Source organism: Hydractinia symbiolongicarpus, chromosome 3, assembly GCF_029227915.1.
Source record: "Hydractinia symbiolongicarpus strain clone_291-10 chromosome 3, HSymV2.1, whole genome shotgun sequence".
Lineage (NCBI taxonomy): Eukaryota > Metazoa > Cnidaria > Hydrozoa > Anthoathecata > Hydractiniidae > Hydractinia > Hydractinia symbiolongicarpus.
Window position 1 is genome coordinate 21,868,146 of NC_079877.1, and position 27,684 is coordinate 21,895,829.

The 27,684-nt window shown below is 36.9% G+C and overlaps 1 protein-coding gene across 2 annotated transcripts; it reads right to left on the reverse strand.

Moving 5' to 3' along the window:
• Positions 1 to 64: 64 nt before the first annotated feature.
• Positions 65 to 26,661, reverse strand: LOC130636196 (E3 ubiquitin-protein ligase TM129-like). 2 transcript variants are annotated; one of them, XM_057445838.1, is made up of 5 exons: positions 26,469 to 26,661; positions 25,732 to 25,960; positions 2,744 to 3,375; positions 1,403 to 1,662; positions 65 to 325 (listed from the first exon to the last, which is right to left on the reverse strand). In XM_057445838.1, the coding sequence occupies exons 2-4, from the start codon at positions 25,937 to 25,939 to the stop codon at positions 1,417 to 1,419; spliced, it is 1,086 nt and encodes a 361-aa protein (XP_057301821.1). In that variant the 5' UTR covers positions 25,940 to 25,960; positions 26,469 to 26,661; the 3' UTR covers positions 65 to 325; positions 1,403 to 1,416. The 2 variants fall into 2 exon arrangements, with proteins under 2 accessions (XP_057301821.1, XP_057301820.1); XM_057445837.1 differs by having other exon boundaries at positions 65 to 521; positions 26,469 to 26,657.
• Between the last annotated feature and the right edge of the window lie 1,023 nt (positions 26,662 to 27,684).

The window sequence follows — 27,684 nt, forward strand, 5'->3', positions numbered from 1 at the left end:
AAACATTTAAACTCTATCTTCAAACGATTTCATGCCGCACTGAATGAAATTCTCACACAAGATGTATTGTAGTCAAATATCTTCAACAACCAAACATAATAAGTTTCGTAAACAAAAAATATTTCTTGAAAAATGTTATGTTAACATCAAAGGTTGAATATCACTAACTATTTATAAATCATAAAATCTACCCATAATATCATATTGTACATGCACATTGACAATTTTTGCTTTCCCTCTTAACACGTACTTATCGCTAATAGCCAACCACTTGTCAAGATTCTTGTTTAGTAATGTTCTACTCAGATAAAAGAATTACAGCAATCTATGGTTTGAGATAATTAGAAAAAGAAGTGATTAGTCATACCACTTTGTGTCGGTCTTCTTAAACAAGTGAACAAAACATATTTATTTTGTTTTTCGTAATCAAAAAGGTGACATCCAAATGACGTCTCCTCAGTTAATTACAGTTTTTCTCTTTCATCATTTAAGATTACAATGCGGTAGCAAACAGCATGGTACTAAACAGAAAAAGGCGATGCAAAATAACTCATTGAGATGTTACAATGTAAAAATCCGTGTATTTCAACAACAAAAGCTAAAAAAGAAAAAAAGATAAAAAAAATAATAAAAAAAAGAAAAACAAGAGTTTTGAAAGTACTTTACCACGTACTCATTAAAATTAATTATGTTCTTATTTTGTCAAAATTTTAATTAAACGAAATCAAAAACACCACCTCTTCGTTTTTCATATAAAAAAAACTGTGTCAATTATACGATATGTGTAAAACTAGAACGATTTTATTTCGCATAATAAAACAGAACATTGTAAATTCGACATGGATAGGTAATTTTACAAACGATATGCGCAATGTTACACGCTTTTTTGTAAAAATATCAAAGTTATAACCAGGGGGGGCGTAGATTTAGTTCTCTTGTGTTTTTAAAAAAAAGACTATTGTTTTTAACCTAAAATCCCTGCCTTATTTTTTTAAAAAGCGTATTCTTAAAAAAGAAAAAAGACTAGCCGAGAAAGCATTTTTTTTTTAAAAAAAAGCTAACTTTAATGGACGAAACAACACTTTCGGTTTCATTTGCGTTATATGACTTTTTGTTGTGTCCATTTGAAAATGCACAACATCTATCCGGCACATGTTATTATGCACAAAAATCACACTCATGATAAAACAAATCCGCCTATCTTATATACTTTACACAGCGACTTCTTGTCTATCATCTAATGAAAACATAGTCTAACTGCTTTTGTTCTGCTATTTCTATTCTTTTCGTCACATCCAACAATAGTAATTGTGAGCTCATTGGCTAATTATTTTACAGTCATAGTAATTAATTGAATACATAGTTTAGAAAAAACAGCATAAACAGCAGAAAGAATTAGTACCTTGTACAAACACTTTAAATGGTAAAAACGTCTGCCATGCAAAACTGTGCTCTGCAAGTAGGACATGGTGCAAAAGAAGATAGCCAACCAGATTGAAGATTTTGATCTTGACGACTGGCAAACCATCTACCCATGCACTCCAAGCACCACATTGGACGACAGTAACACTGTTGACACTCTCCATCGCCCTGTTCACCACAACGCTTCATCAATTTAATGTTAGCGGTTTTAACCATGCAGCCAATACAGTTTTCAATTTCCTGAAATCACAATTGTTTTGTCTGTCTTTATTAATCAGACGACATTAGCACATAAGCTTTGTGTCAGAAAATATCAATTCAAAAACAAGTTTCAGCATTTTACCTCACAATGGTGTTCTCCCTAAGGACAGCGAATTTTTGATGTAATTAATTTTGGTCAGTAGATTGTAGTAGTAGCTTAGTAGATTACATAAAAAACAAAAACAGAAATTTGGAGAGATAGCTCACACCAAACATATAAAATATTGTAAAGTTTTGTTATAACATCTTGTTTTGTTTACGAAATTTGTGGTACAAAATTGTAATTATAAAATCAACCAAAATATCGTTATAAAAATCGGCCGATGCAAGAAAAGAACTTGCACATGAATGTTAAATACACTCTATCAGATGAACAATAATACGTTATAATAATAAGTGTGTATTTTATAATGGAAATAAATGAGCAACGAAAACTTCTATTCATTTCATGCATTATGCATTGGGCATTGTTTTTCTAAATATTGTTGACATTCAAGAAGTTTCTTTCATTTGTCAGTGAATTTAGCTTTATAACCTAAAAATTCTTTTAATTTAAAGTAAATTTTAAGTATCACTTTATAAATACTTTCTCAGTTTTATCAATACCTCAAACCAAAAGCGCTTTCTTGATCAAATTTAATGCCAAATCATTTAGGATGCTGCGCAGCCACCCTTTTGGATTATTTGCGAATTTTTCTGTATGTTTATGTTGTTAGGGATGTGTCCAGAACAAATTTCAGCTTGTTTCTATTTTTATGAGGCTTTTCGCAGCCAACGATGCATTTTATTTTCTTAAGAAAAAAAAACCCTCCGCCTGAAGGCATACCATTTAACTTTTGTCAGGTTAAAATCAAAACTTCACTTAGTTTTCTGTTTAGACATAAAAGAAGTTCGTTGATTTTTACATTTCGTGTTCATTGATATTTATTTTCTGAGACTGTTTTAGATCACCAATAATATTTCTTGACTTTTCTTATATTTCAGACACAACAGAAACCCTGTTTATACATATCATGGCATCTTTTTTATTACAAATAAAACAAAGTAAAAGCTTTCTTACATTTTGGCCAATTTGTGGGATCTCGATTGTACCATTGTGTGAAACTTGTTGTTTAAATGCTTCCAAAAAACGGTCGCTTATGGTTTGTTGAATCACAACACTCCTTACATTTCTTATTGGTGCATTGAGTCGGTCTTTTAACTCCCTGTATTCCAGCGCATTTAAATGTAATGTAAATGTCTGTTCATGAGGTGCAATACTTGAAACACTTAAGTGAATATACTGAGCTGCTTGATTAGTATCATGACTATACTGGAACTCCTCACTTTTTAAGATGGACAAATGAGAACCAGTTTGTTGAGCAATGTATACTTTATATGCAGTGCACTTGAGTATCCATGAGTCTGTGACGTAAATGCTCGTACCTCCCATTATTGAAGAATACTTTTCCAATCTTCTGAATTCTAGATTGATTTGAGCAGCCACACCTCTCCAAGGTGTGCCATATTTTTTTAAATCGTTCACAAGTGGATGATAGTTATATTTAGAGTAAGTCCATAAGAGTCCCAATGCTAGACCACATAAAGCCGCACCAAAACAACACAATGCGAACAGTAAGGCAAAGGAAGATAACTGCGTAAACTTGAAAAGCTGCAATTCTGGAGATACAACTGTCAAGCCAATGTAGTACACTATAAACAGATGTCAAAGAGATTATTTAAATCGATATGTTTATAATATTTTAACTTTTTAGGCACTTTGTCAATGTAACAAATTAAGGTCATAAAAAGTAGTTGATTTTCTAAGTTGTAACGCATATACAAAATAAAATAAACAAAATGTTACACATGTGCTTGCATTTGTAAAGAAAAAAAGAAAATGACCTTATGTGCTATGATAAGAATTTTTCTTAAATCTTAAAATATTTTTCAAAATTGTTTTTAATTGTAAGTTGCAGTAGTTTATCAGTCCTTTCAGAACTACATAATTTAACTAAATTTTAATTGTTATAAATGCCAAGCCTAAAACAGGAAGCGTTACACGTTTGGCTCGATACATTGTTTTAATGAGAAAAAAAGAAACATTATAATTTAAAATTAAACATCTGTAACCATTTGAACTTGAGACACCCAAAGTAAAGCAGCGTTTAATTCTTGCGTACGCAGCTGGAACAAAGAGGCGAAGGTCTGGGACGAAGTTATAAGTGCAATCCATTGGACGAAACTAGCACATGATAGTCTCATTTTCTCAAGATAGTTTTGACAAATAGCATGGGAGATCTCCAAAATTGTAAGACAAAAACAAAGAAAGAGAACTGGGTACGAAGTTTCGAGACAAAATAAAACATGGCTACCAAGCAGCGATTTGTTGTGGTTTGGTTTTTGTTTGCGATTTTTCGTTGCAGATTTTGGATTTATATTTACTTGTTGTTAAAATTTCTCAATAAAGTAACCAGTAGAAGTAAGTATGGAAAATGAAACATAGTCTTGTGGCTAACAACGATAAACGCTACAAGAACCAGCATTGACTGTAAATATAGAGCATCGTTTTTAAAGTCGAATTACCTATCACAATAAGTTTAATAACTTCAGTAAGAAATAGACTTTCAATGAGAGAACGCCAGAGAATGCTATACCAACTATATCCCCTGGGATACACATTTTCTACCAATAAAAACACAAAGGAACACAAACAGATGATCTACTTTCGTTTGAAGTTTCTGGTGTAGAGGTGAATTTAGGTTCGTTACGATTTCACTTCAATTTCTAATAAAAAGAAAGCTTTTTGCTACTCTTATTATTTTCTAGATTATACAACTGGATGTAGCAATAAGCCTTTTTCAATATCGCCTTTTTATGATCAGCGGTAGTGGTAGTACGACAAAAAATATGCATATTTTTTTATATCAAGAGCGTATTCATGGCAACTTTATTATTGGCTAGCTAGCTAGCCAACTATAGCCAACAAGCATATTGTTTCTTACTCCTCCTAAAAGTTTATATTGTATACTGCAAAGTCTAATATGTTTACCTAGTTTATTAAAACTCCATATAACTTACATTCTCCTAAAAAAGTTACTTTTCATCCTAGCCAGATATAATAGGTAGAATGTTATAGCTAACTAGCTATGCACACAGGGATAACGTGCTGCCAGCTATGTATAGTTATTATTGTCAGACTACCCTGCTAATATGCTTTTACCTTTCCAGGTAGTATACATTTATAATAAACATATTTTGGCTCAACCCAGTGTACTCAGTAATCAAATTGTTGATCGTTTTGATTTGTCTCTTCAGATTCATATTGGTATTGCAGGTTTATCATTTCTTGAACATGTTCAAGAAATGAGAAACCTATAATATTAACTACAAATAGTTTGTTGGTATGATATCGGTTCTGACATAATCAATTTTTTTCAGAAAATAAAGACACCACTGAATATGCTGTTGTTCTTACAAAAAAGTTTTTGTCACAGCTTACACATTTACAGCTCTCTTTATAGCTCCCTTCTCTAAGAAAATAGATTCAAGGTTCTTAAAATTGTTCTTATTCTTTTTGAAATTACCTTGATAGAGGAAGATTAGGCCTCCATCAACTATTTTTATAATGACGATGGTAAACTTGTAAGGCTATGGTGTCTGGGTTTCATTTATTAGTTGCGGGGCTATCTATATTGAAAACTTTCTTAACTTTTTTAGGCCACCAGGTTAAGTTATTGTGGTAAATCGATCAAGTATTAAACATATGTTAGGGAGTACTGCCCAGCTTAACTGGCCAAATTTGTTATTGCATTGAAACAACATGTGGTCTAAAACAAATCATGACTGGTTTATTTATCTACAATTCTCTTAGCGTTTGAAATAATCAGTTTCCACCCTAAATGACTATTTATTATTTTTGATCAAAATATATAGTTTTCTTTATAAAAATCTATTGTTATCTTACAGTAGAATGTTTAAATTTGGAAAACCAAGTTTCAAAAAATATACAAAATTTTTTAATTCCGTTTTAAGTTATTAATTTTATCAGATTTGTCTAACAAGAGCACCTTGTAAAAAATTATTTTTACGTAATTTCTTTTTGACATTTGCTTTTAGGTAAAATAAATGACAATACCATAGTTATATATACCTGACGTAGGATAACAACATAGAAATAAAATTATATCGCTAGTTATTGACAGGACATTTTTTGTATTTAAAAAACAACATTAATTATCTGCAGCTAGCTGCAACTGTAGCTTTCTTACAGGCCATATTTTTAAAAAAATCAAGGCTCAAGGGTACTTAATGCTTTTACCCTGGATGATTGCATTGCTCATTACTACATTTTGTTGAATATATACCATGATGAAGACCAATATTCAGTCTACCACCAACCCAACATACTCAGGACAGCCAAGTCTTTATGTTATTTACAGATGTTTTAAAAAATCAAATATATCCAATAACAAAGAATAAAGTGTGCATATATTTCTTTTACCAAAAGTTCATAATTAGCCTATATGACAAGTTAATGTAAGAAATAATAAAGGTAAACAAATATCACTTTGCTGGAAAATTGTCTCTAAACTAACCTCGTTTTCACGTTAGTATGCTTATTCCGGCTATGCATTTCGCAGAATGGAAAAGGATATTGAAATAGGCTTTTATTGTTTTGGAAAAAAAGAAGTCCTTATCACATCACGCAAAGTTCACTAGTTATCAGTCTGTTTTTAAGAACTAATACAATTTTTATTTATATCAAAGTTTATAACGAAATTTTTTATACTCTTTGTGTGAAATGTAATCCATGGTGTGTAGTTTGTGAACAAATCCTTTACGTTTAAGGCCTGATATATTCAGGGCGGAATTCAACCCGCTTTTAATATCTTGGCAACTACTTGATCATGTACAATATTGAAAAGGACTAAAGAAAACGAAATAAGCTTAAAGTGTCAAACAATATCAGCAGTTTAAAAAAGCACTGTACATTTTGCATCAAATACAACTTATATAACTACAGCAAAAATTGAAATAATGACTTGAAACTTGGTAGACGTGTTTTACTTCAGTTGAATGAAATGGAACTAAAAACATCTTCACTACTATCATAGTTCTGGACTTCTTGATTTTAGCCCTCTTCAGAGACGCCGATAATTGATTTTTGACTGCATATCGCTTTTAGCAAAGATACATGGACAGAAAACATTAAGACCAATTCTCATGACTGAAATAAGTCAGAGAAGGTCTAAATAAAATGTGTGTCACAGGTTGTGTAACGCACTTTTCTATTTGGCAATATTTGGAAGGTGCAAAATAATTTCATGAAATATTTCTTCTCAACTCACAAAAAGCCAACATGGCAAAATAAACATTCTGCCCTGAATATTTTTAAATTCTGTTGCAGGATACCCTAAAAAAACCAAATTCAAATCTTCACCATAAAGCAGCTTTCTGAACAGCAGACAGTTTGATTTTACCTGCCTGGAGATGCAACTGTAGCGAAAGACTGTGGATTGTGTTTTAATGCAATCTGAAGTGTTTGAACTGTTTTTTACATACTATGACTGATTATTAGAAATATCTTGAACGTTGCGATCAAGCATGGACATTGTGACAATCACAATCCCAGCCCTCGAAATTAGCGTCAGCAATCGGCAATTGCCGTCGCAATTGCTGGCGCGGTTTCATTTCGCGACGGCAAAAAACTGCCAAGGCTAATCTTTGCTGCGCGCTTATTTTGCGGTAGAAAAGTGGGGAACGTTTTGAATCGTGAACCCCAAACACAATGATCGAGCGTCTACGTATAGTGACTCTCCCAATCTTAACTTCCTTTTCTACATGCTTAAAATAGTATGTATGACTATACTGTCATTTTTATAAATTTATCGTTTATTTTTCAGGTCATCACAAGCAAATAGGCAAAAATATGCTTCGTTTTCAAATTACAAAAAATCTTTTCGAAAATTCAGTTATATTTTAACAACATTTATGCAAACAAATGTTTTTTACCGCACGTGGGTTTCGTTTTTAAAATTGTTTGAATAACACTTGCGGCATAAAGAAAATCCATTAAATTCGGACCTGCTATGGATTCCAATTGCTTTGTCAAATGAAGAAATTATCTACAATTAAATCCACGATAAAATGTCTGTTCCGCCTGTAAGTGCAGTTTTGCAGACTAAATTCACCCGTGCTCCGGCATTAGTTAAAAACATAACCATGTAGTTTTTCTATTATTATCTTGAAGAATGTTTGACTAGAAATGGTACATTTAGATTAATATATCTTGTTCTCCCCCCTAAGTTCAAACTGTTCATAACAAAATAAAATAAGCCAGATCAGCTATCAGTCCTTTCAGTTATGATCTGGTAAAATAACATGTCGTCAAGGTTGGCTAGATCATTCTGTCAGTCCTTTCCTATTATGATCTAACAACCGTCGGAGGGCAAGGGGCAACTTCTGGGACGGGGCTGACGTGCTCGGTTGGGCTGGCATGCTTGAGTCACTGGGCGTGTCAGGATTCGAAGGTGGAACGTCATGTGTAGGTTGTTGCTCGTCCGTTAATGTAGGTTGCGTCTGGGACATCGTGATGACTGGTGCGGTGTTCTTCGAGGGTGGGGGTTTTACATAACGGAAGTCTTGGATGGGATGTCCACGTCCTTCTTTCTGCACAGCAGGGATGAATTTTCGACCAGAACCATCCATACGAACAACATATTGGTCGAATTGATATACTTCAACAATCTTTTCAACGGATTGGGTCCAACTTGGTTTTGGACTCTTACATGGTCGCCAACTTGAAGCTGCGGTCGTCTCGTGTGCTCCGTCCAACGTTCTGCTGCGTGCATATGTCGATTGCAGAGAGCTTCTTCGCGTTTGTTTAACGTGTCAACCCATGTTGGATGTGGTTGGTAGCGACCAGGTTGAATTGGAATGAAGTCTCGGCCTTGGCCTCCCAAATAAGCACATGGCGGGTGACAGTCCGGTTGTTGGATCTGGGCAATTACGATATTGTAGGATGGCTCTCTGCACCTTGTCTGTGTCCAAATTGCCGTTGGGTCCGGTGTTTTCTGAGATGAGCCTTTTTGCGATCTTGACACCGATTTCTGCTCTGCAATTGGAATGTGGGAAGGCTACTAAAGACAAACGTTGATTGACTCCCCAGTTCTTTAGGAAAGTCGTGGTGGTACTTGATGTAAATTCGGGTCCCTCATCAGATGATAGCTCGTCAGGATTTCTGTAGGTGGAAAATTGTCGACATAGACAGTCTATCAGACCTTTTGATCCCTCCCGAGCACGTTCGATGATCGGCCAGTTCGAATATCTGTCCACTGCTACCAAATAATGGGAACCTACGTACTGGAAGAAATCAGCACAAAGGAGCTGGAACTGGTATTCCGGTGCTGGAGTCGGATATGGTGGTGCACTCGGTTGAGATGGGGCATTCCTGTTGCAGGCGTTGCAATTGTCTTGTTGATGATGAATTGACTTGCTGATGCCTGGCCAGAAGATTGTAGATTTGGCACGGAAAAGCATCATGCCAGAGCCTTGATGTGCAGAATGTAGCAAGTCCAAAATTTGATCTCTCAGCGAAAGGTGGAATTACGATACGATCATTATACATTATGACTCCATCAACATAATGGATGTCGTCTATGTACTGAAAGTATCGTTGGACGTCCTGTGGCAAGTACTCTCTTTTGTTGGGGAAGCCATCTTCCAATGCTTTGATGAGGTGAATCATGGAGACACTGCTTTTTGTGGCAACTTTCACCATATCCCATGTTACTGCTTGGAGCTGGGAGCTAATCGACATGATTTCATCAGGTTCTTCTTCTTCAACGTCATCAGGTGCATTGGCAACAGGGTACCTTAAAAATGCGTTTGAGATGATATTCTTCAGATCCTGGATGTGCGTTATCTTGAACCTGAATAGCAGTGTCTTTTCCTTGAGGTCTCTAAGGCGAGAATTAGGTATGTCATCCAGTGACCTGTCACCAAAAATCTTGAGGAGTGGTTTATGGTCAGTGTTTACAATCAGGTCTGAGCACCCAAGGGTGAAATACCTCGTCTTCTCCAGTGTGTCGACAACTGCCAATGCCTCTGCAACAATTGGATAGTAGTTTGCTTCTGATTTGCTTGTAAATCTACTCCCAGTTAGTGCGATTCTCCATCCATCACGGCAGCATGAGGGTTTCGAGCTGTCGCACTGAAATTGTTTCTGCAGAAGCCAGTATCCAACGCCTTTCTTCGACCAGTCGGTGGCTAAGCATGTTGGTTTGTTCTTGTCAAAAATGGTAATGCCTTCTTCTATTTGGCTAATGATGATGGTCTTGGATAGTTTGAACGTCTCGTCGAGTTGCTTGGTCCAGATAAACGGTGTGTTTGGGCGTAGTATATGTCTGAACGGTTGGAGTACTTCTGCAGAGGGAAATGCATAAGATACAAGATTGATCAGGCCAAACCAAGATCTGATGTCGTGGATATTGCGAGGCGTCAGGAAGTCTTCGATTGCCTCAAAGAATCTTCGACATGGTTTGACACTGTCCAGCGTTATCTCAAAGGCGGCAAACGTAACACAATCTTGTGCGAATTAAAATTTTTCTGGGTTGAGAGTGATCCCATGCTTTCCACAGAGATCCAAATAGTTGACAGCTTGATGGAAGCTGACCTCAATGCTATCTCCCACAATAAGGAGTCATCAATACATTTCGTCAGATTGGGGACCCCTGAGACAATCTCGTCTAATCTTCTTGTGTATCCATCTCCGGAAGTGATGTAGCCTTATGGAGCTACCTTGTATCTGTACCTTCCCAAAGGGGTAATGAAGGTGGTCAGGTGTCGATCCTTGGGGTCAAGTGGGATGCTGTGGTAGCCATTCCAGCAGTCGAAAACCGTCCTTCTTCCCTAGTTGCGTCAGCATGAGTGCCTGAAAGTCGACTGTTCGTCGAGGGGTGCAATCTTTCTTTGCATATATCACCATTCTGTGACACCAAGTTACTGGTTCCCCTATCAGGACTGGTTCAATCACTCCCAGTCTGATGTCTTGGTCTAGTCCAGCCTTGACGTCTTCCTGCCAATGAACGGGGACAGGTACAGGAGTGTGATGGGCTGTTGGTGATGCTGATGGGTCAATCATTAAGTGAAGTGGTTTTGTGTCCACCATAGGCAAGGGTTCATGACTGCATGTGTTGAACGTGCTGGAGCTGTAATGGTCCACAAACCAGTCTTGAATTTTTGCTCTGTTTTCTTCTGTCCCTGGGAAGGGTAGCTTTGTCGGCTTTGAAGGTGGCATCTCCCTTGTGAGACACTCACAATTGGATGTGAAGGCGCTATTTGGAGGTTGATCTGTTGTAGGTGATATTTCCGAAATGGAGTCAGGTGATGGCTCATGGAAATCTTCTTCTTCTTCTTGAATTGCACCAACTTCACCAATTGTGGGAAAGGTGTCTGAGATTATACCAAGCTCTTTGCATGCTTGTCTGCTGAGGTTAAACCGGTCAGTTACTTCAGTTGCATAAACGATTTGTCTTGTTTCTTTTGTGTCACCGTTTGCTAAATCGCCTTTGATGATGAGGAAGGCTGCTCCAATGACTGGGACTTTGGTTTCGTTGCCTGCTTTAATTCTTATTGTGGCTGGTATCAGATCTTCCCTTCCTAGTCCCAATCTCCTCAGCTGTCTGATGCCGATGACACAATTCTGGCTTCCTGCGTCCGCCATCTCATCACATGGTGAGTCTTTCTTTGGGCTTACATTGAGTTCGTAGCCCAGTCTTTTGTAATCTTCTAACGCAATGGAAACTTTCAACCTGGTGTAAGGTTGTAGCTCAGAGTGTCTCTTGACCCAGTATTGGTGTACAGGTGGTGTTCGAGAGCAGTTGATGAGGACAACGCAGCGCTGTAGTCGTAGGATGATGCGCACAAGAGTGAACATGACTCTAATGCTGATGCTTCAACTGTTAATTTTTTCTTTTTGTCTACAGACAGTAGCCAAATGGTGTTTCTTTTGACAGAAGTCACAGACTTTGTTGAAGGCTGGGCATTTGATCTTTCTCACTCCCATGGGTGAGTCCTTTCTTGCCACAGTAGTTGCATGGTCCAGATCCATCCTTTAGTTGCTCCCGTTGATTTCTTCTGTATTGACTGAGACCGGCTGTTTGAGAGTCGTGGAGACGGTTTGCAGAACATCTCCCTGCCTCCTTCTTCTCCACAAATTGAAGGACTTCTTCAAAAGACACATTTTGGTTTGCGTCACTGAGAAGGTCAAGTTGAATGACGTGATCAGAAAGTCCCTGGACCACAACGTCACGAAGGATTTCATTGCTGTAGTTGATCTCTCTGCCACATTGAAAATTCAGCATGTATTTGCATACGTTTGCCTGCCCCTTGATGCGGGGGGCAAAGGATCGGATTGGCTCATCCCGAACCTGTCGCATTTCTTCAGGGTGACTCTGGCCACCATCACCTTTTCTTCCCTGACTGCTAAGGTTTTAATAGCAGCCAGGACTTCTTCTTGTAACTTTCCAGTAAGTGACCCGCCTGACAGACGAGTTAAGTCTTTTCGTAGCTCCTCCTCGCAACACTCAAGGAGCTGTATTACAAGTTCAGGACCGTTGATTTTTGTGGCTGTGATGTAGTCTTGCCAGCGAACAGTGAAATACGACCAGTCTTCACTGGAACCACCAGTTGTAATTGTTGGTTGCTTTACTTTCTCTACACGAGCGCTCTCTCGTGTACCAGGAGTTTGTTGATTGTGAGCACCAGAGGCATGAATTTGCAGGAGTGTGGATGCAAGTACCGCTTCAGTATCTGCTGTTGAAAAATCACATTGTGGGTAGGGACATGCTACCACAACCATGGTGGCAACGTGCCAAATTGAAAATTTTTGTCTTGATAACGTTGTAGTTGTTGATCCAGGGGGCGTAAACGAGTCTTGATTACGAGTAAAGAATAAGGTAAAAACTATATACCTGTATGGTTCGGGACTAACCCGGTCTGATGAAAGCTTGGGGTGGCAATAAGTTGCCAGTTGCTGGACCAACAGTGAGAGTAAACTGAAGAGAGCAGAGGTGCCAGTGGAAAGCAGAGTTGCCAGTGATTAGCAGAGTTGCCAGTGGATAGGAGAGTTGACAGTGGATAGCAGAGTTGTCAATGGATACTTACTTACTTTGAATACTTTGAAGTAGATTTTGTGAGATCTTCACGCATCCAACTCGGCGAGTCCAATGCTCATCATGTCAATGATGCTGTTCGTGTTGGCCTTTCGAAACTGAACATAATTTGGTATCAGTGGCTCATCAGGAACAGTAGCAAGAAAGCAACCCAACTTCGACTTGAAACAGTCTATGCTGCAATCAGATAGGTTGCGTATTGCTTTTAATAGACCATTAAACAATCGTACTCCTTGGACAGCCAAGCTAGCATAACGAATCTTATAAAATGGCCCTTTCTTCACTACAGCAACAACACATTTTCGACCCAAACGATCATTGGTGTACCATGTGATGCCTCCTTTGCCAGTTTCCTGCCAGTTTGGTACTATTTTTTCAATCACTTTCCAGATTTAAATTATGGAATACCGTTCTCTTCTTATCTCCAGAGAATACAGATTCAATCTTTTTAGTATACGTCCCAGTACGAAATACCTTGAGTTCCAAGGATTTTTCTAGTAAAGTTTCTTTGCACCATTTCTATGTCTTGTATTTGTCCTTTCATTTGTGGAGACCATAACTGGGAACAATAGTCAAGGTGGGAAATAACTAATGATTTCCAAAGAGTCAACATCACGGTTTTTTTTCTGCTCTCGAATGTTCGTAATATCCATCCAGTTATCCTGTTCGCCTTTGATATAAGGTTTGAGATATGCTTATTAAATTTGCAATCATTCGACAAACTCCTAAGTCCTTCACAGTGATTTTTTTGTTAATCTTTTCTGACGTGTTACTTAGATATACAGAGAGTGGTTCCAAAGACTCAATCTTTCCATAACTTAGGTGCTCGAACTTACACCCATTGAGTTTCATATTATTTTCAGTTGTCCACTTATAAATTATATTTAGATAACTTTGGAGTTTAGAGGTGTCCATGAGGCCATTAATCTCTTTCAGAATTCGTGTGTCGTCTGTAAAGCTGGATGCTAAAGAATATTTTAAGTTCTGATTGATATCACCAACCATGATTAGAAAAAGCAGTGGGCCAAGAACAGACCCCTGTGGAACCCCTCATCCAACGTTGTCGGGTATAGATTTTACACCATTGACATAAACATGTTGTATTCTGTCTTTAAGGAATGATTTAATCCATTTTATCAGTTTGTCATTTATACCAAGTTGCTTCAGTTTAGCAACTAAAATGGAGTGGTCCACTTTGTCAAATGCCTTGCTAAAATCTAAGTAAATTGTATCTACATTTGAACCGCTTTCAAGAAAGGATAGGATTGTATCACAATGGGTCAGTAGCTGTGATAAACAGGAACGACCTTCTCTAAAACCATGTTGTGAGTTGTTAAAGAGATTGTGAAAATTAGTACTAAATGTTAGTTACCTTGAACAGAAAACAATTTCTCCAGTCAAATAATCCAAGTGAAAACAAACAATTAATTAACTCTCAATAACACCACTATTAATATCATTAACACGACGATTAGCAATTAACAATGTTCTCCAATGTAACCATTAAACAATATCACTGGTATAACTCAAGCTCCTCCACAGCTATGATTTGTTATTACTTTAATTAGTTAATATCTTGTCTAAAGGGAAAAGTATCAATCTCCCTTCTTTTCTTCTTTTCGTTGATTGTAAATTCGTATCAATTGCATTCACAGTATCAGGCCATAGTCTCATGGTTAGCTATCTCCCGAAAATGAATGTCAATCTCAATGTCCCTTTTACAACAATCTATCAACGAGATGTCTATCAACGAAAATCAACGTCTTTTCAATAACAAATTTCTATGAGCAATTATAACATAAATTTGCAATTTGCCCTTTTTTTTTTTTTTTTTTTTTTTTTAACACAAACAATGGTGAAATGTCTATTTTTCACCATCAATGACCGATGTTAAATCCCCTGACTTGAGAACTTCCATCAGGGAAAAAGGAGATGCCCCTTTCTTTGTCAGCACATCGGTCATTTGATGTTTTCCATCGATCCATCGTAGGGTGACTTCATCGTTGTTGATCATCTGCCTTAAGGCATTTATTTCCACTCGGAGTCGTTTGTCTGATACTGTCTTGGTTGAACCAGCACATTCGAAGAGTGATCTACTATCAGTTAAACATACAACTTCAGGTTTTTCGGCTAAAGACTCTTCAATCATTTTAGCCAAGAAGAATGCTGTGTCAGCTCCATCTACAGAAGCTAGTGACTCCGCTGAAAGAGTTGAACGTACTACACGACGAACTTTATTTGAGCTCCAGGAAATTGGTGATGATTTTCCTGAACCATCAGTTAAGAAGGCGATATGACCACCTTGACTTTGACCTCCTTCGAGATTGTTGAAGCTGGCATCAGTGAAAACCTTGATGCTTAGGTTATTCAAGGTAAGTTTTGGCACAGTAATGTGGCAATCTTGAGATTTCAAGAACTTTATCGTCTTATTGATGAGTTTAATATCAGCTAGAGTAGCTGTTGTTACTCTTGATGACACATCGCTTACGGTGAAGCTAATTTCTGGTCTTGACATACATGCCAACCAATTGAGCTTCCCAATTGATTGTCTCATTTTAGATCTTTCAACTTCATTGATTGGTTCATCCTTAGAGCATTTTATTCTCTCCATACTGAGAGTGATTGGCTCTAGCTCATTGATATAATCGGCTTGTTTGATGGTGATTGTTCCATCTTCATTTTGATCGAGGTCAATACCAATATATTTGAAGTGTCGTATATGTTCACTACTGGTCTTGAAGATACTCTTCAACTTTGATACCACATTAACGAAGGTAGAACTTCCTGCCCAAATCACGTCATCAACGAAACATACCAATATTCCGAAAATCAATGTATTTGAAGACCAGATGAATATTCCTTGATCTAGTTCAATAGGCTTTCCACCGAGTTGAATTAATTCACTTCGCAGTTTTAGGTACCAGCTACGACTTGCGTCAGCAAGACCATACACCGTTTTTGACAACTTCCAAAGGTTTTTGGTATTAGCCTCCTTCGGCGGCAGAACAATGACTTCTCTGTCAATCTTCTTTCCTTGAAGGAATGCTGTTTTGATGTCCAGAGAATTCAACATCCAATTTTTGGATGAAATTATCGTCAATGCTAATCTCAATCCTTCCTTAGAGCACGTTGGACTGTCTGTTTTAAAATTTTGGACTTCTTCAAAACCACGTGCCACAAGTCGTGCCTTAACTGAAGGTTGGCCATCAATAATCTTTGGTGTTACAACCCATCGTAGACTCATAGTTTCTTGTCCTTCATTAGGTATCTCGATGTAGACTGAATTGTTAATCCATGACTGTAGTTCTTTTGACTTTGCTGACAGTACTTCACTGCTGTTGGTGATCAGAGTGACTTCTGAAGGGTCATCATTGATTTCAATATCCTTGATGTTTGCAAAGTTTACCGCTCTCTTCATACCAGTTTCTGTTTCTACATTAAACCAGCCATCATGCTTGCCTCCAACTTTCCCTGCTCTTGATATGATTTTAGCCTTTTTCCATTCCCCACCTTTGTCCTTATACTTTAGACAAAGATTCGGTCTTAATTTCGGCTTCTCCCTCGGCAGCATGCTATGTGCTTCAGCAGAAATTGGCTGTGTCTGATGAGCTGGTGCATCATTGTTTAAAGGCTCTGATTTTTCAGACGATTGATCTTCATTTTCTGATTTTTCAGACGAATGATCTTCATTTTCATTGTCAGATCCTGATTCTGATTCTGATTCTTGGAATCTAGGTGGTTGTTCCTCAGTGAAGGTGTTGTCCCCTGCCTCTGTCGTTTTTTCTGATGAACCACAGCCGCCGTCATGTACCAATTTTACACGACAAGGATGGACCCGAACGTAATAGCTTCCATGTTTGATCAAAATTTGTTGGCCGTCCTGACCAAGCACAGTGCCAGGACATCTCCATTCATTGCTATCGTTCCGTTTATAGTAAACATTATCACCTGTAAGATATTTGGTTTCTCCTGAAGATCTAATGTTGTGAGATAGTGCCCTTCTGATTCTTTCTGAGTGCTCACTTGCAATAAATGCTTCTCGAGCCTTGTGAAGGGCTTCCAGATTCTCTCTCATTAACTGCGTTGCTGGTTTTCCTGACAAGGCTGGTGGTTTGTCATCCATTAGTGATGGTAGACGTGGATTCGTTCCAATTGCTAATTGATATGGTGTAAAACCGTGTGCATTATGTAGTGAATTCTTTGCATTTACACACCAATAAAGAGCAATATTCAAGCTGCAACTTGTATCATTGAGCACCTTGTCTAGCATGTTGGATAGTGTTTGGTTGTGTCTCTCAACAATACCATTTGACCAAGGGGATTCCGCGGCAGTTGTCTTAATTGTGATGCCAAATTGTTCTGCTAGATTGATGAGCTCTTCGTTAGCAAATTCACCGCCATTGTCGACTAAAAATTTATCACACGAGCCATAAACAGATATCCATGTCTTTAGTATTGCTTCAATAACAGTGGTTGGGTTTTTGTCCTTTATTATTGTTGCAGCAGATAGGCGAGTACAGAGATCGATTAGGTGAAGGATGATTTTCTTGTCGTAGAATTTTAGATCCATCGCAACGGTTTCAAGGAACTTAGATCCCATGGGTAATCCTACTACAGGGCGAGGTGGTGATCGTCGGTAGATTTGGCATGTTGTACATTCTTTATCAATTCTTTTTACTTCTGATATCAATTCTTTATTGTTGTTCCATGGTGGTCCTGCCTTATTGATCAATGACATGAGTTGATTGAGAGATGGGTGAGCAAACTGTCGGTGAAGTTTTTCAGCGATTACAGTCATGTTGTTGTCTTCCCTTGAGATAAAAACAAAATTGCATTCATAAGGTTTGTCGATTGATGCAATTACTTGACGCGGTCGAGTCAAAGGAATGGTATAATGTCCACTTGAGGTTGTGGCCAAGTGAACAGTTTCTCCCAATGCTTTTGCAGTGTCACTCTGGAAGTCAAGAATCATATCGGCCCTTTTCATAAATGATTTTGATAGTAACAGGGGTAGGACTTTTGGTATCACATCTGTATTTATTTTTACCTTTGTGTTGCCAATGATAGCAGGAATAGATGCTCTTCCACAAGCTTGGACTTGTTCACCGTCTCCGAAGCGATATAAACTTTTGCTATGGTGATGTTTTACTTCCCTCTTTTCTTTATCAGATAGAGAGCTTATGTATTGATCTAACCAAACATCCCCACAAACGGTTTTACTGGCACCGCAATCGAGTAGGCCACAATTCCATGTTTCTGATACTAGATGTTTGAGTTGACCTGGTTTATCGCTTTCGTTGAGAAGGACGATTTCATGAACCATGTATGTATCATTTTGCTTTTCCGGACAGTCTTGTTGCCAATGAAAAACACTTTCGCATATCGCACATCGAGATACACAACCATTCCTGTCAAGTGGGTTTTTAGTAGGTTTTCTTGTGCCATCTGCTTTGGGTCGAGAAGCATGTTTATCTTGGCGCCATGTATTCCCTTTTTTGTTGTATCTTGATGATGATGCAAATCTTTGATTTAGATTACGTTTGGTGTAATATATCCCTTCTTCATCTGATGATGATTGTTGACACTCGTCTGGGTATGCTTCATTAGCATAAAACGATGGTTCTGCTTTGATTTTGATGGAGGACATACTACTGTCTAAGTCACCATCAATTGATTCTTCGGCAAATACTTTTATCAATTTCTGTCTCACATCATCATAAACTAAGTTTGTTATTGTTGTTTTATGAGTCTTTCATGAGAACTGTCAAGATTAGCAGCCTTTAATAATCTATAGGCTAGCAGGTCATCTGGGTAATTGATGTAAGCCTTTATCTTATAGTACCTCTTTTCAAACTCAATCTCGAATCTTCTTCTCTTTTGTTCGTTTATAAGTCTCAAATTTTTCAATTGCATCAAATTTTTCTGTCAGTTTATCCTTTGCATATATCTTATCGAGCCTCTTTAAGATATTCTTAACTCCGTCTTCAGATGATATTTGTTCAGATGGAAGTTCCAATGCAGCTTCCTGTGATTTCCCATCAAGAGTAGGGACAGTCCTTGTTTCTTTTTATCTAGTGTTGTAAGCTCCGTCCAAATTCCAATTAATTTCTTCCAATCCTCATAGTTCTTACTTTGGGATAGCAGAGGAGGAGCTTTATTGTATGACACCGACGTTGCCATTTTCCTCTGCTACCATGAAAATTAGTACTAAATGTTAGTTACCTTGAACAGAAAACAATTTCTCCAGTCAAATAATTTAAGTGAAAACAAACAATTAATTAACTCTCAATAACACCACTATTAATATCATAAACACGACGATTAGCAATTAACAATGTTCTCCAATGTAACCATTAAACAATATCACTGGTATAACTCAAGCTCCTCCACAGCTATGATTTGTTATTACTTTAATTAGTTAATATCTTGTCTAAAGGGAAAAGTATCAGATTGTACTGTACAAGATGATCAACTATGTTCTTTTTTATAACTTTTTCAAATATGTTTTTGACATGTGAAGTCATGAGTGGTAAGTGCAACATCTGTCATAACAGGAATAGTACAAGTTAAATCATGTGCGGATCCAGGGTTAGTCAGATAAGTCGCGTGACTAAGTGCAAATTTGACGAAAAATGTTAGCCAAGCGAAGATGTCGACGATCCAGGCGTTGCAAATGGAGGGCGTTAAAAATTGTAATTTTTTTACGGCGAAAAGCCATGGTTCACAGCCCTCTCCAATTCGCCTATAGCGATGTTGACGTCAAAGTTGTGACGTCGCTACCATATAGACTGAGAGGGTTGCAAATTATAGCTTACAGATTTTGACTGATTTATTTTGACTAATCAGTCACTCAGTCAGTCAAAAATCAAATAGCTATGGCCCGCAACCCTCCCCATCTCACCAAAGGGGCCTGTGACGTCAAAATCGTGACGTAATTTTCACACTCTATGCGTAGTCCAACAATATGTGGCCCGCAGCCGGCGAAGGAAATTTAGGTTCCGTACTGCGTGGTTACTGATAACCTGTTAGGCTATAGTTTTAACTCCCATCCGTCGGGATTAGTCGAAGACTCACGCCTTTTGGCTTGGATTCTTTCCGTACTATTATTGATTATGGCTGCAGCAGATATGTTGGCGCGGGTGCTTACTGATTTAAAGTGTGATAATTTTGAATCTGTTCGTAAAATGCAAAAAGAACTTTTAGAAAGTCTTTATTCTCGAGCATTTTTGTTGTCTGGGGATATTTATCCCTTGGTTGGTAAAAGTCTTCATCGGAATTTAGGTCCAGATATATACCTTCCATCTGAGGCGAGGTGTGAAGATAAAGGAATTATTGCTTTAAGGTGAGAAGTATGTTTTTTACTCTCCAACACACCTTGCATTTATTTAAAGGTTTTCAGTATATCTGCTACGAAAAGCTAGTTGGGGAGAGCTTTATACAACAGACTATTAAAACCAAATACAAAAAGATTTAATTAGCTAATAGCTAGGGCTAATACACCTTTACGATAATTCGGAAAAAATAACACTCCATCGCAGCTTATTTTGCAATCGAAGGAGGTAAACATTACACTTTTATAAGAGTTTATTAAGGAGAAAACACGTTTTTTCGTGATAACTTTTCTTGCCACGTTTTCTTTTTAATGAAAAGTACACATAAGTTGTATCTTATTATTATTAATGTTTCCTGAAAATTTGAAAGAAATTGATATGACAGAAGTTAAAAAACTGGAGAAAACACGCTTTCGTCTCTAACAAACTCTCATAAAAACACGAGTTTTACCTCCTTTTTTCCGATATTGTAAAACGATGGAGAGCCGTAGGAACGGATGTACAATTGAATTATCATAAAGGAGTATTGTTTTTGTAATATGAGCTTTGAACAGAATTTTCAGCATTGCGGAGGAATTCTTTCTCAATTAATATTTGTGTTGTTATTAGAAGCAAGAACTTGACATCTGGATAAGTAAGGTTGGTGATGAAAAAAAACAACTCTTCGAATGACTATTAAGAAACAAAGTTTGTTGAGTAAAAGGTCATGGTAAAATATATTATTTTTAGATCCAATCCATCAGGAGACTGTCTATACAGCTCAGCATCGTTGGTATAGGTATAGGTGATAATTCTCTTGTTGATGTTTTGAGAATCCTGACATCCATAGAACTTTTCTTGCATCCTTCCTTTTATTCCAATCATCTTTGTTTTCAATTTGCTTTTAAAAACCAAAAGGCAAATATTTTTATATCTGAGAAAAGTTTATTAAGATTTTCCCTTTCCCATATTGTTTGTGATATGACTCTTTCTCCTGAGGAGGCAGTTAAAGCAGAAGCAATCAACAACTGTACCCCCAAGACATGGTTTCCTTTTCTATCAATACTTGCCTTGTCAACAGTAATAAAGAGAAAAATTAACACATTTTACCCACAATTCGGTTTGTTACAGTTTGTTACAACTTTCTTTACACAGTGTATATCGCCACACCCATCTATTTTACCTGATGAAGATCAGTTAAAAATTTTATTTTGTTATGAAGATATTGTTAAGTCTGGTGTTAACTTCAAGCCAAATCATTACGTTCCCCTTTTTCCAAGTTGCAACTTTCTTAACTGAAAGTTGCATTTTCCTATTTCAGCATGCAAAAAGCAGTAAAAAGCCCTTAATTCTTCTTTTAAAGTTCAAACGAAACTTGAGTTTAGCCGTATGAATAAACAAATATATCTGAACAAATACGTGGGTTGAGGTGTGTTTGCATCATATCACATGTATGTATATTTCATTTTCATTATCCTGATCTTTCCATATTCTTATTGTTTTTGTTATTATTGTGTTTTATTTTGCTGTCCATGGCTGGTGTGATCATTTGATTCACCTAGTCATGCTGATGAAGCCTGATATTGGCAGAAACAGCAGGAGTTTATAAATAATGAAATATATTCACAATTGTCTCACTTTATTGTAGTTAATCCCTGTTAATTTTAGTGGTTTTATCTATCTAAAATAAGACGTGTAAGACGGAGATTTGATTCTTATAAAAGATGTTCTTAGGAGATTTTGTTATAGCTTAGCGTTTCTTTTGGTCAATTTTATTAATAACTAGATAAATCGAAAGACAATTTTTCGGCGATTTTTGTACCCGCAAAGCTTAAAATTTAGCCCCCAGCTGCTAAATTCAAGGCTCAGTCTTGACTAAGTCTTGAAAAAGTCTGGATCCGCCCCTGTTAAATCATTAGCATCGGCTGTTGAATTATGTTGCTTACTAAATACACTCATGTATTGTTGTTGCAGGGGGTCAGCCATTTTTTTTGCAATCATCAGTAAAGTTCTGTTTACTTTTGTTAATTAATGGACCTACTCTGGACCTTGTTTTACTATGTTTTTGGGCATAGGAATAAAAATATTTTAGGTTTGTTTTAATGGAAGAAATTGCTTTCTTTTCTAGAGATTGTCTGCTTTCTTTATATGACTGCTGCAGAGAAAGTTCAATGTCAACTAATTGTTCTTTTATTTCTTTCACTTGTTTGTATTTAAAAGTTTTGGACAGCCGCTTTATAAGCTTACGACACTGCCTCATTAGTACACGACGATCTCTTGGTATGTAGTGTTTATCTTGTTTCCTTGTAAAAACTTTCTTTTTAGGAACTAGTTCTTCAGACAGTAGCAGAATTTTATCCAGTAGTTGTTGTTCGGGGTTCATATCTTTCAACATCATGTCCCAGGCAACAGAGTTGAGTTTGTTGTTAATATTTTCCCAGTCTATAGACTCACCAAAGTAATTAAATACATCAAACGGTGTATGTGCTGTTCTCACCTCATAATTTTTTAACAGAACGATTGGGTTGTAATGAGTTGTCACTTCAATTAAAGTATGGTGGGATACAAATGGTAAGAAAGGTATGCATTTATAACTGTGAATAAGTTGCTTGTTATTTGTTATAAGCAGATCAAGCACATTGCCACAGTTGTGTGTAGGCTTATGAATGCATTACACAAGTTGGAATTCATTTAAAATATTCATAAAATCTAATGACATTTCTTTATCTTCATTTGACTTGGAAGAAATCATATGGGTTTCCCAGTTTATGTTTGGCAAATTGAAGTCACGACAAAGAAACACATCTGGGAATTTGCCACTAAAGCTATTAAGAGTATTACTCAAATCATTAATCATCGTTTTAAACTCTTTCGAACCTGATGGGTGAGCATGCATTGCATCATCAGGTTGTCAATACAGTTCCTATCGCATCTGAAGAGTTTATAACCTTCTATTGACAATTCTGCATCTAAGTGATCATATAACCAGGTCTCGGTAAGTGCTATGAAGAGTTGGTTCTTCTCTTTCAGTACATCTTGTATTAAAGGAACAGAAGATGCAACAGTTAGTGGCTTTAGACCCTGTACATTGGTTTGCTGGATTCCAACTGTTCATTACCATCTGATTGAAAGATACTCCTGGTCTCATATTCTGAGTTTGAGGCATTGGTCGATGCATTGGTACCTGTTGTGGATGTCTGAACCTTTGTGGCTGTTGAAATGGGGGTATTGATTGGCTCCACAATGTTCTGAATTGGTACCTGTTGTGGATGACTGGGCATTTGTGGCTGTTGTAATGGGGCATGAACTGGTTGCATAAAGTGGCCTGGAGTTGTGGGAGGTCTGTGAATATTGTGGTGACTTACCAGAGTTTCTTTTATTTTTGAATCCATAATTTATGTCCCTTTTGAAGTTGTGAATAACCTCAAAAAATCATAGGGATTATTTCTGTTTTGATTAAAAGTATTACCATGTAAAATATTTGACTCATTAGTTCTATTTCCTAACAGTTCAGGTCTTTTACATATCGTCCCTTTTACATGTACCAACAAACATCTCTCATTGAAACACTGTCTTCTAGTTATAGAGTTGGAACACATTCTAGGGTGAAAATCTGTACATTTAGTACCTAGCTTACAACCTTTCGTACCCTTGTTTCCATGCAATAAAAGTTTTCGACAGGCTCGTGGGTGGGCAAATGGACAATCTGCACCTTTTCGGCCAAACTTACATGTTCCTTTTTGATAAAAGTGACACACCTTTTCCTTCAGTTGATGTGATGTATCTCTATCAGCAGAATAATCACTGCCTTTGTCATCATTGATGGAGTCATACACATTGACAATTGGGTTTACTAAATTAAGTCTATTGTTCTGATCAGTTATATCATTCTGATCAATTACATCAAAACCAACATGGACATTAGGTTTGTTTAATAAAGCCTTGGGTTGAGAAGTATTATTATTATCATCATTAGAAATATCATCTGTAATAATGTCCTTTTCACATAGTGCACAGAGGTAATGTATACCAGGAATTTTAAAAAGTAGGTCTTGTGGTAAACCCACCTTATTTAATAGATTCATTGATGCCAAAAGCTCAAAATAACATTTTTTGTGAACGTCTTGACCACAGGAATGGCATTCCATAAATGTTGCATCACTCATGGTATAACAATACACTTCTTTACATATTTGACATTTGTCTGGAAAATAATTTTTTACCTTCAAAATTAATGCATCTAACAAATCGTCTTTCTTTATTTTGTCACCATGCGGTTTCTTAGATAAAAAAATGTCCTACTAATAGTCTCTTTATTGAAGCTATTTAGCACTCTTTTTATCTGCTTGGTATAGGTTTGGATGGGTCATAGGCCCGTAGGCACTCTCTGATAATAGTGTCTGATAATAGCAGAGGTGCCAGTGAATAGCAGAGTTGCCAGTGAATAGCAGAGTTGCCAGTGGATAGCAGAGGTGCCAGTTGAGATCACAGGTTCAAGTTGTAAGAAACCAATGTTTTGATGGGCTTACCAGTGATGTTGCAAATATTCACCAAGTCAGGTGATTATAAGTCAAACATAAACATAACCATGTAGTTTTTCTATTATTATCTTTAAGAATATTTGACTAGAAAGAAATGGTACATTTAGATTCATATATCTCTAAGTTAAGAACTGCATGCTGAATTTCTTGTGTAAGACCTGGTTACCAACGACGAAGGGGCCAAACAAAAGAGATTTATGTCTATGTAATTTTTTTAACTAAGTCAGGAGTCGGTGAATTAGCTAGGATATTCAGGTTGGCTATGAATAGGCTTTCTTGTGGATTAAAAGGACCAGGCCTATTCAATAATTCTGAGACTAAAAGTTCTCGACCAAGACGGAAATCTATCCGACGAAATGTGGCGGAAATTTTGTTTGATGAGTCTCCAAAAATTATTTCAAGGGCTGCCATCGCACGCTACAAAATGGATTTTATGGGTTGATTTTAAAAACTCTAATTTTCAGGCATGCGATTAAGGAGTGTGCCAAGGCGTGCACGTGCGATCGCACGCCTCTCCTGAAAAAGACTGATATTTAAAGGGTAAGTAAGACTAACAAAGCTTCAAAAAATAATATTTTCAAAATTGCCGAAGCTTCACTTTCTTGCGTCGGCAAATTATTGCCATGGAATAGCTGCTGCAAACGACTATGTCGTCAGCAATTTATTACCCACGGGTTTTTGGGCTAATTTCAAGGGCTGCAATCCTTAAATGATAATCACAATGCTATCATGAAATTCTTCTTATCAGGAAGGTCACAACAGCACTCTCGATATTAGGTGTCCCTGATTCCAGTGCATTTTAATGAAAATATATGTATTTATATGCAAAGGATTATGTTGGTGTAATTTAAATTTATCTTAACAATTAAATCAGGTGGTTCCAAAAAAGTCTCGGAAGCTTTCACATGGTGTCAGATAATTTATCATATTCTTAAGTATGAAACACTACATAGTTTGTTCACTTTGCTAACATTTTACAGATCCATATAACAGCATAAGAAATCAAACAAAGTTGGTAAAATTTTAAAAAGTACTCATTACCTACTGGCAGCAGTGAATGTACTACAACTGTTACCCAAGTTCTCCTAATATGATAGCCAATAAAATCAACATCCTCGCTGCCAAGGTAAGATGAGAACAAGTTCTGAATTGTCAACCCAGCTGCTGCAAATTCCTTTGGTGGTAGGATAAAGCATAGAACAACGACCAAATAAATAAAGGAGAAAAATATATCAGCCTCAACATTCATTTTTCTACATGCACATCTAAACTAAAGAACAAAATAAAAATACATATAATATACATATAAATAGGATAGGATAGGATGAGGATGACCACTTCGTTATTTATGTTCAATAATGTAAAAACAAATCTATCATTTTAAGGTTTACCACAATGTGTAGCTAGGTCAAGGCGCAATAGCGAATGCCTTCAGGAACAAATTTAAACCACAACATATATTTTCTAGAACATGAAAATCAATTTTTTCCTCTATAGCTTTTTTACTTTTGAAAATGGTTTAATATAATTTTGCAATAATTTAGCTACAGGAAGGATATTTAGTACCCACAAATATAAATGCAAACAAAACTAGTTGTTACAAGTTGTTACTGACTCTGTTGTATTTATTCAAATGCAAAAATTTATTGGGAGTCTCAGCAAATATAATGCAACATTGCCTAATGTGTTATTTTAGTCTTCATTTTCATATGGCTAGAGCTTTTCTCGCATTTTGATTGGCATCTTCACAAAATATATGAAATATTAGTATTTTCTACCAGATGTATATGTGAGTCTTTTCTTGAAAAGCGTAATAGCAACAACGTTTCAGTCTTTTTCGGCGGCCGTAACAATGTCCAAAAATGTCAACAAATATGGCGGAGTGAGTTGCGCACGGAAGATGTTTATAAGGGCGAATCTCCACGGGACGATCTTTACGAAGATCGTCATAAATGCTGGAATTTAATTGGTCGCGATTTTAGTCATGACAATCAATATATAAGGGGTTACGGAGCGGGAAGAGGTCCCCTATGTTCGCAAGCAAAAATTTTTATAGAAATTTACAAATCCCCAGGCGACCTCGCTCTTTTTCATTTTTGGTAATCGTTGTTCTGCATGCAGGGTTTCTTTTCCCAATGAGAGTAGAGGTGCAGAGCACTTACGTTCCGTACAAGTTATTAAAAATCGTAAAGCTATTATAATAAGAGCATTAGTTTTTTAGCAAGTTTCCTTATCCAAGTCTGAGATATAGGAAGCCATTTATTTACTAGTATATAGTTGCAACTACTTGCCGCCCTTGTTTACCATGATACGACAGTTGTTCTTTCAAAGCTGATACATATGCACCCCTTATTTTATGTCCCAATCTTCTGCGCAAGCAGAGTATGAGAGCGAAGGTCGATAACCCAAAATCCTGAGCAGTTCATTTCCCAACTCTTACTGAAGTAGCTCCACCTTTAGCATCTATGGCTAAACTCATGTGGTCAAAGAAACTTACCAATGAAAAATTGAAAGGCAGACTAGAAAACGTCCAAATTCCCACGAATTGCCGTTTTTTGTCTGTAAAGAGCTGCAATAAACCTATATGGGCCAAGGCAGACAGCAAAAGATCAAATGATATGGTGTTGCAGAAACTGCAAATCACTGTTTCGAAAAGCTAAGTGCATATCTTACAATTGGCAGACCAAATTATTAAGGCACCCAAACAAGGAAACCTTATTGTAATCGAACCATCCATTTTATTAAATTTGGCTAAAGATGCCCTTTGTCTAATCGGTAACGCAAACCAGCAGCTAAATCAGTATCGAAGAGTAGGATTAATCGGTACAATGCCTCACCAAAAAAGGGTTGGCAAAGGATGTGTCTGAAGAAGACTTGATGCTGTTTGGAGATGATTTGGACAAAAGAATCCAATCATTGCAAGATGAGAAGAAAACTAGTAAAGTGCTCTCATGACCATCTACACCATATTCAAAAAATAATTTGAAAAAGTAC

Excerpts from the sequence above, each read along its gene's own strand:
- LOC130636196 (XM_057445838.1), bottom strand. The coding sequence starts at position 25,939 with ATGAATGTTGAGGCTGATATATTTTTCTCCTTTATTTATTTGGTCGTT. Across the intron at positions 3,376-25,731 it reads ACATTCACTGCTGCCAGTAG|TGTACTACATTGGCTTGACA; the intron begins GTAATGAGTACT and ends ATCTGTTTATAG. Across the intron at positions 1,663-2,743 it reads TCCCACAAATTGGCCAAAAT|GAAATTGAAAACTGTATTGG; the intron begins GTAAGAAAGCTT and ends TTGTGATTTCAG.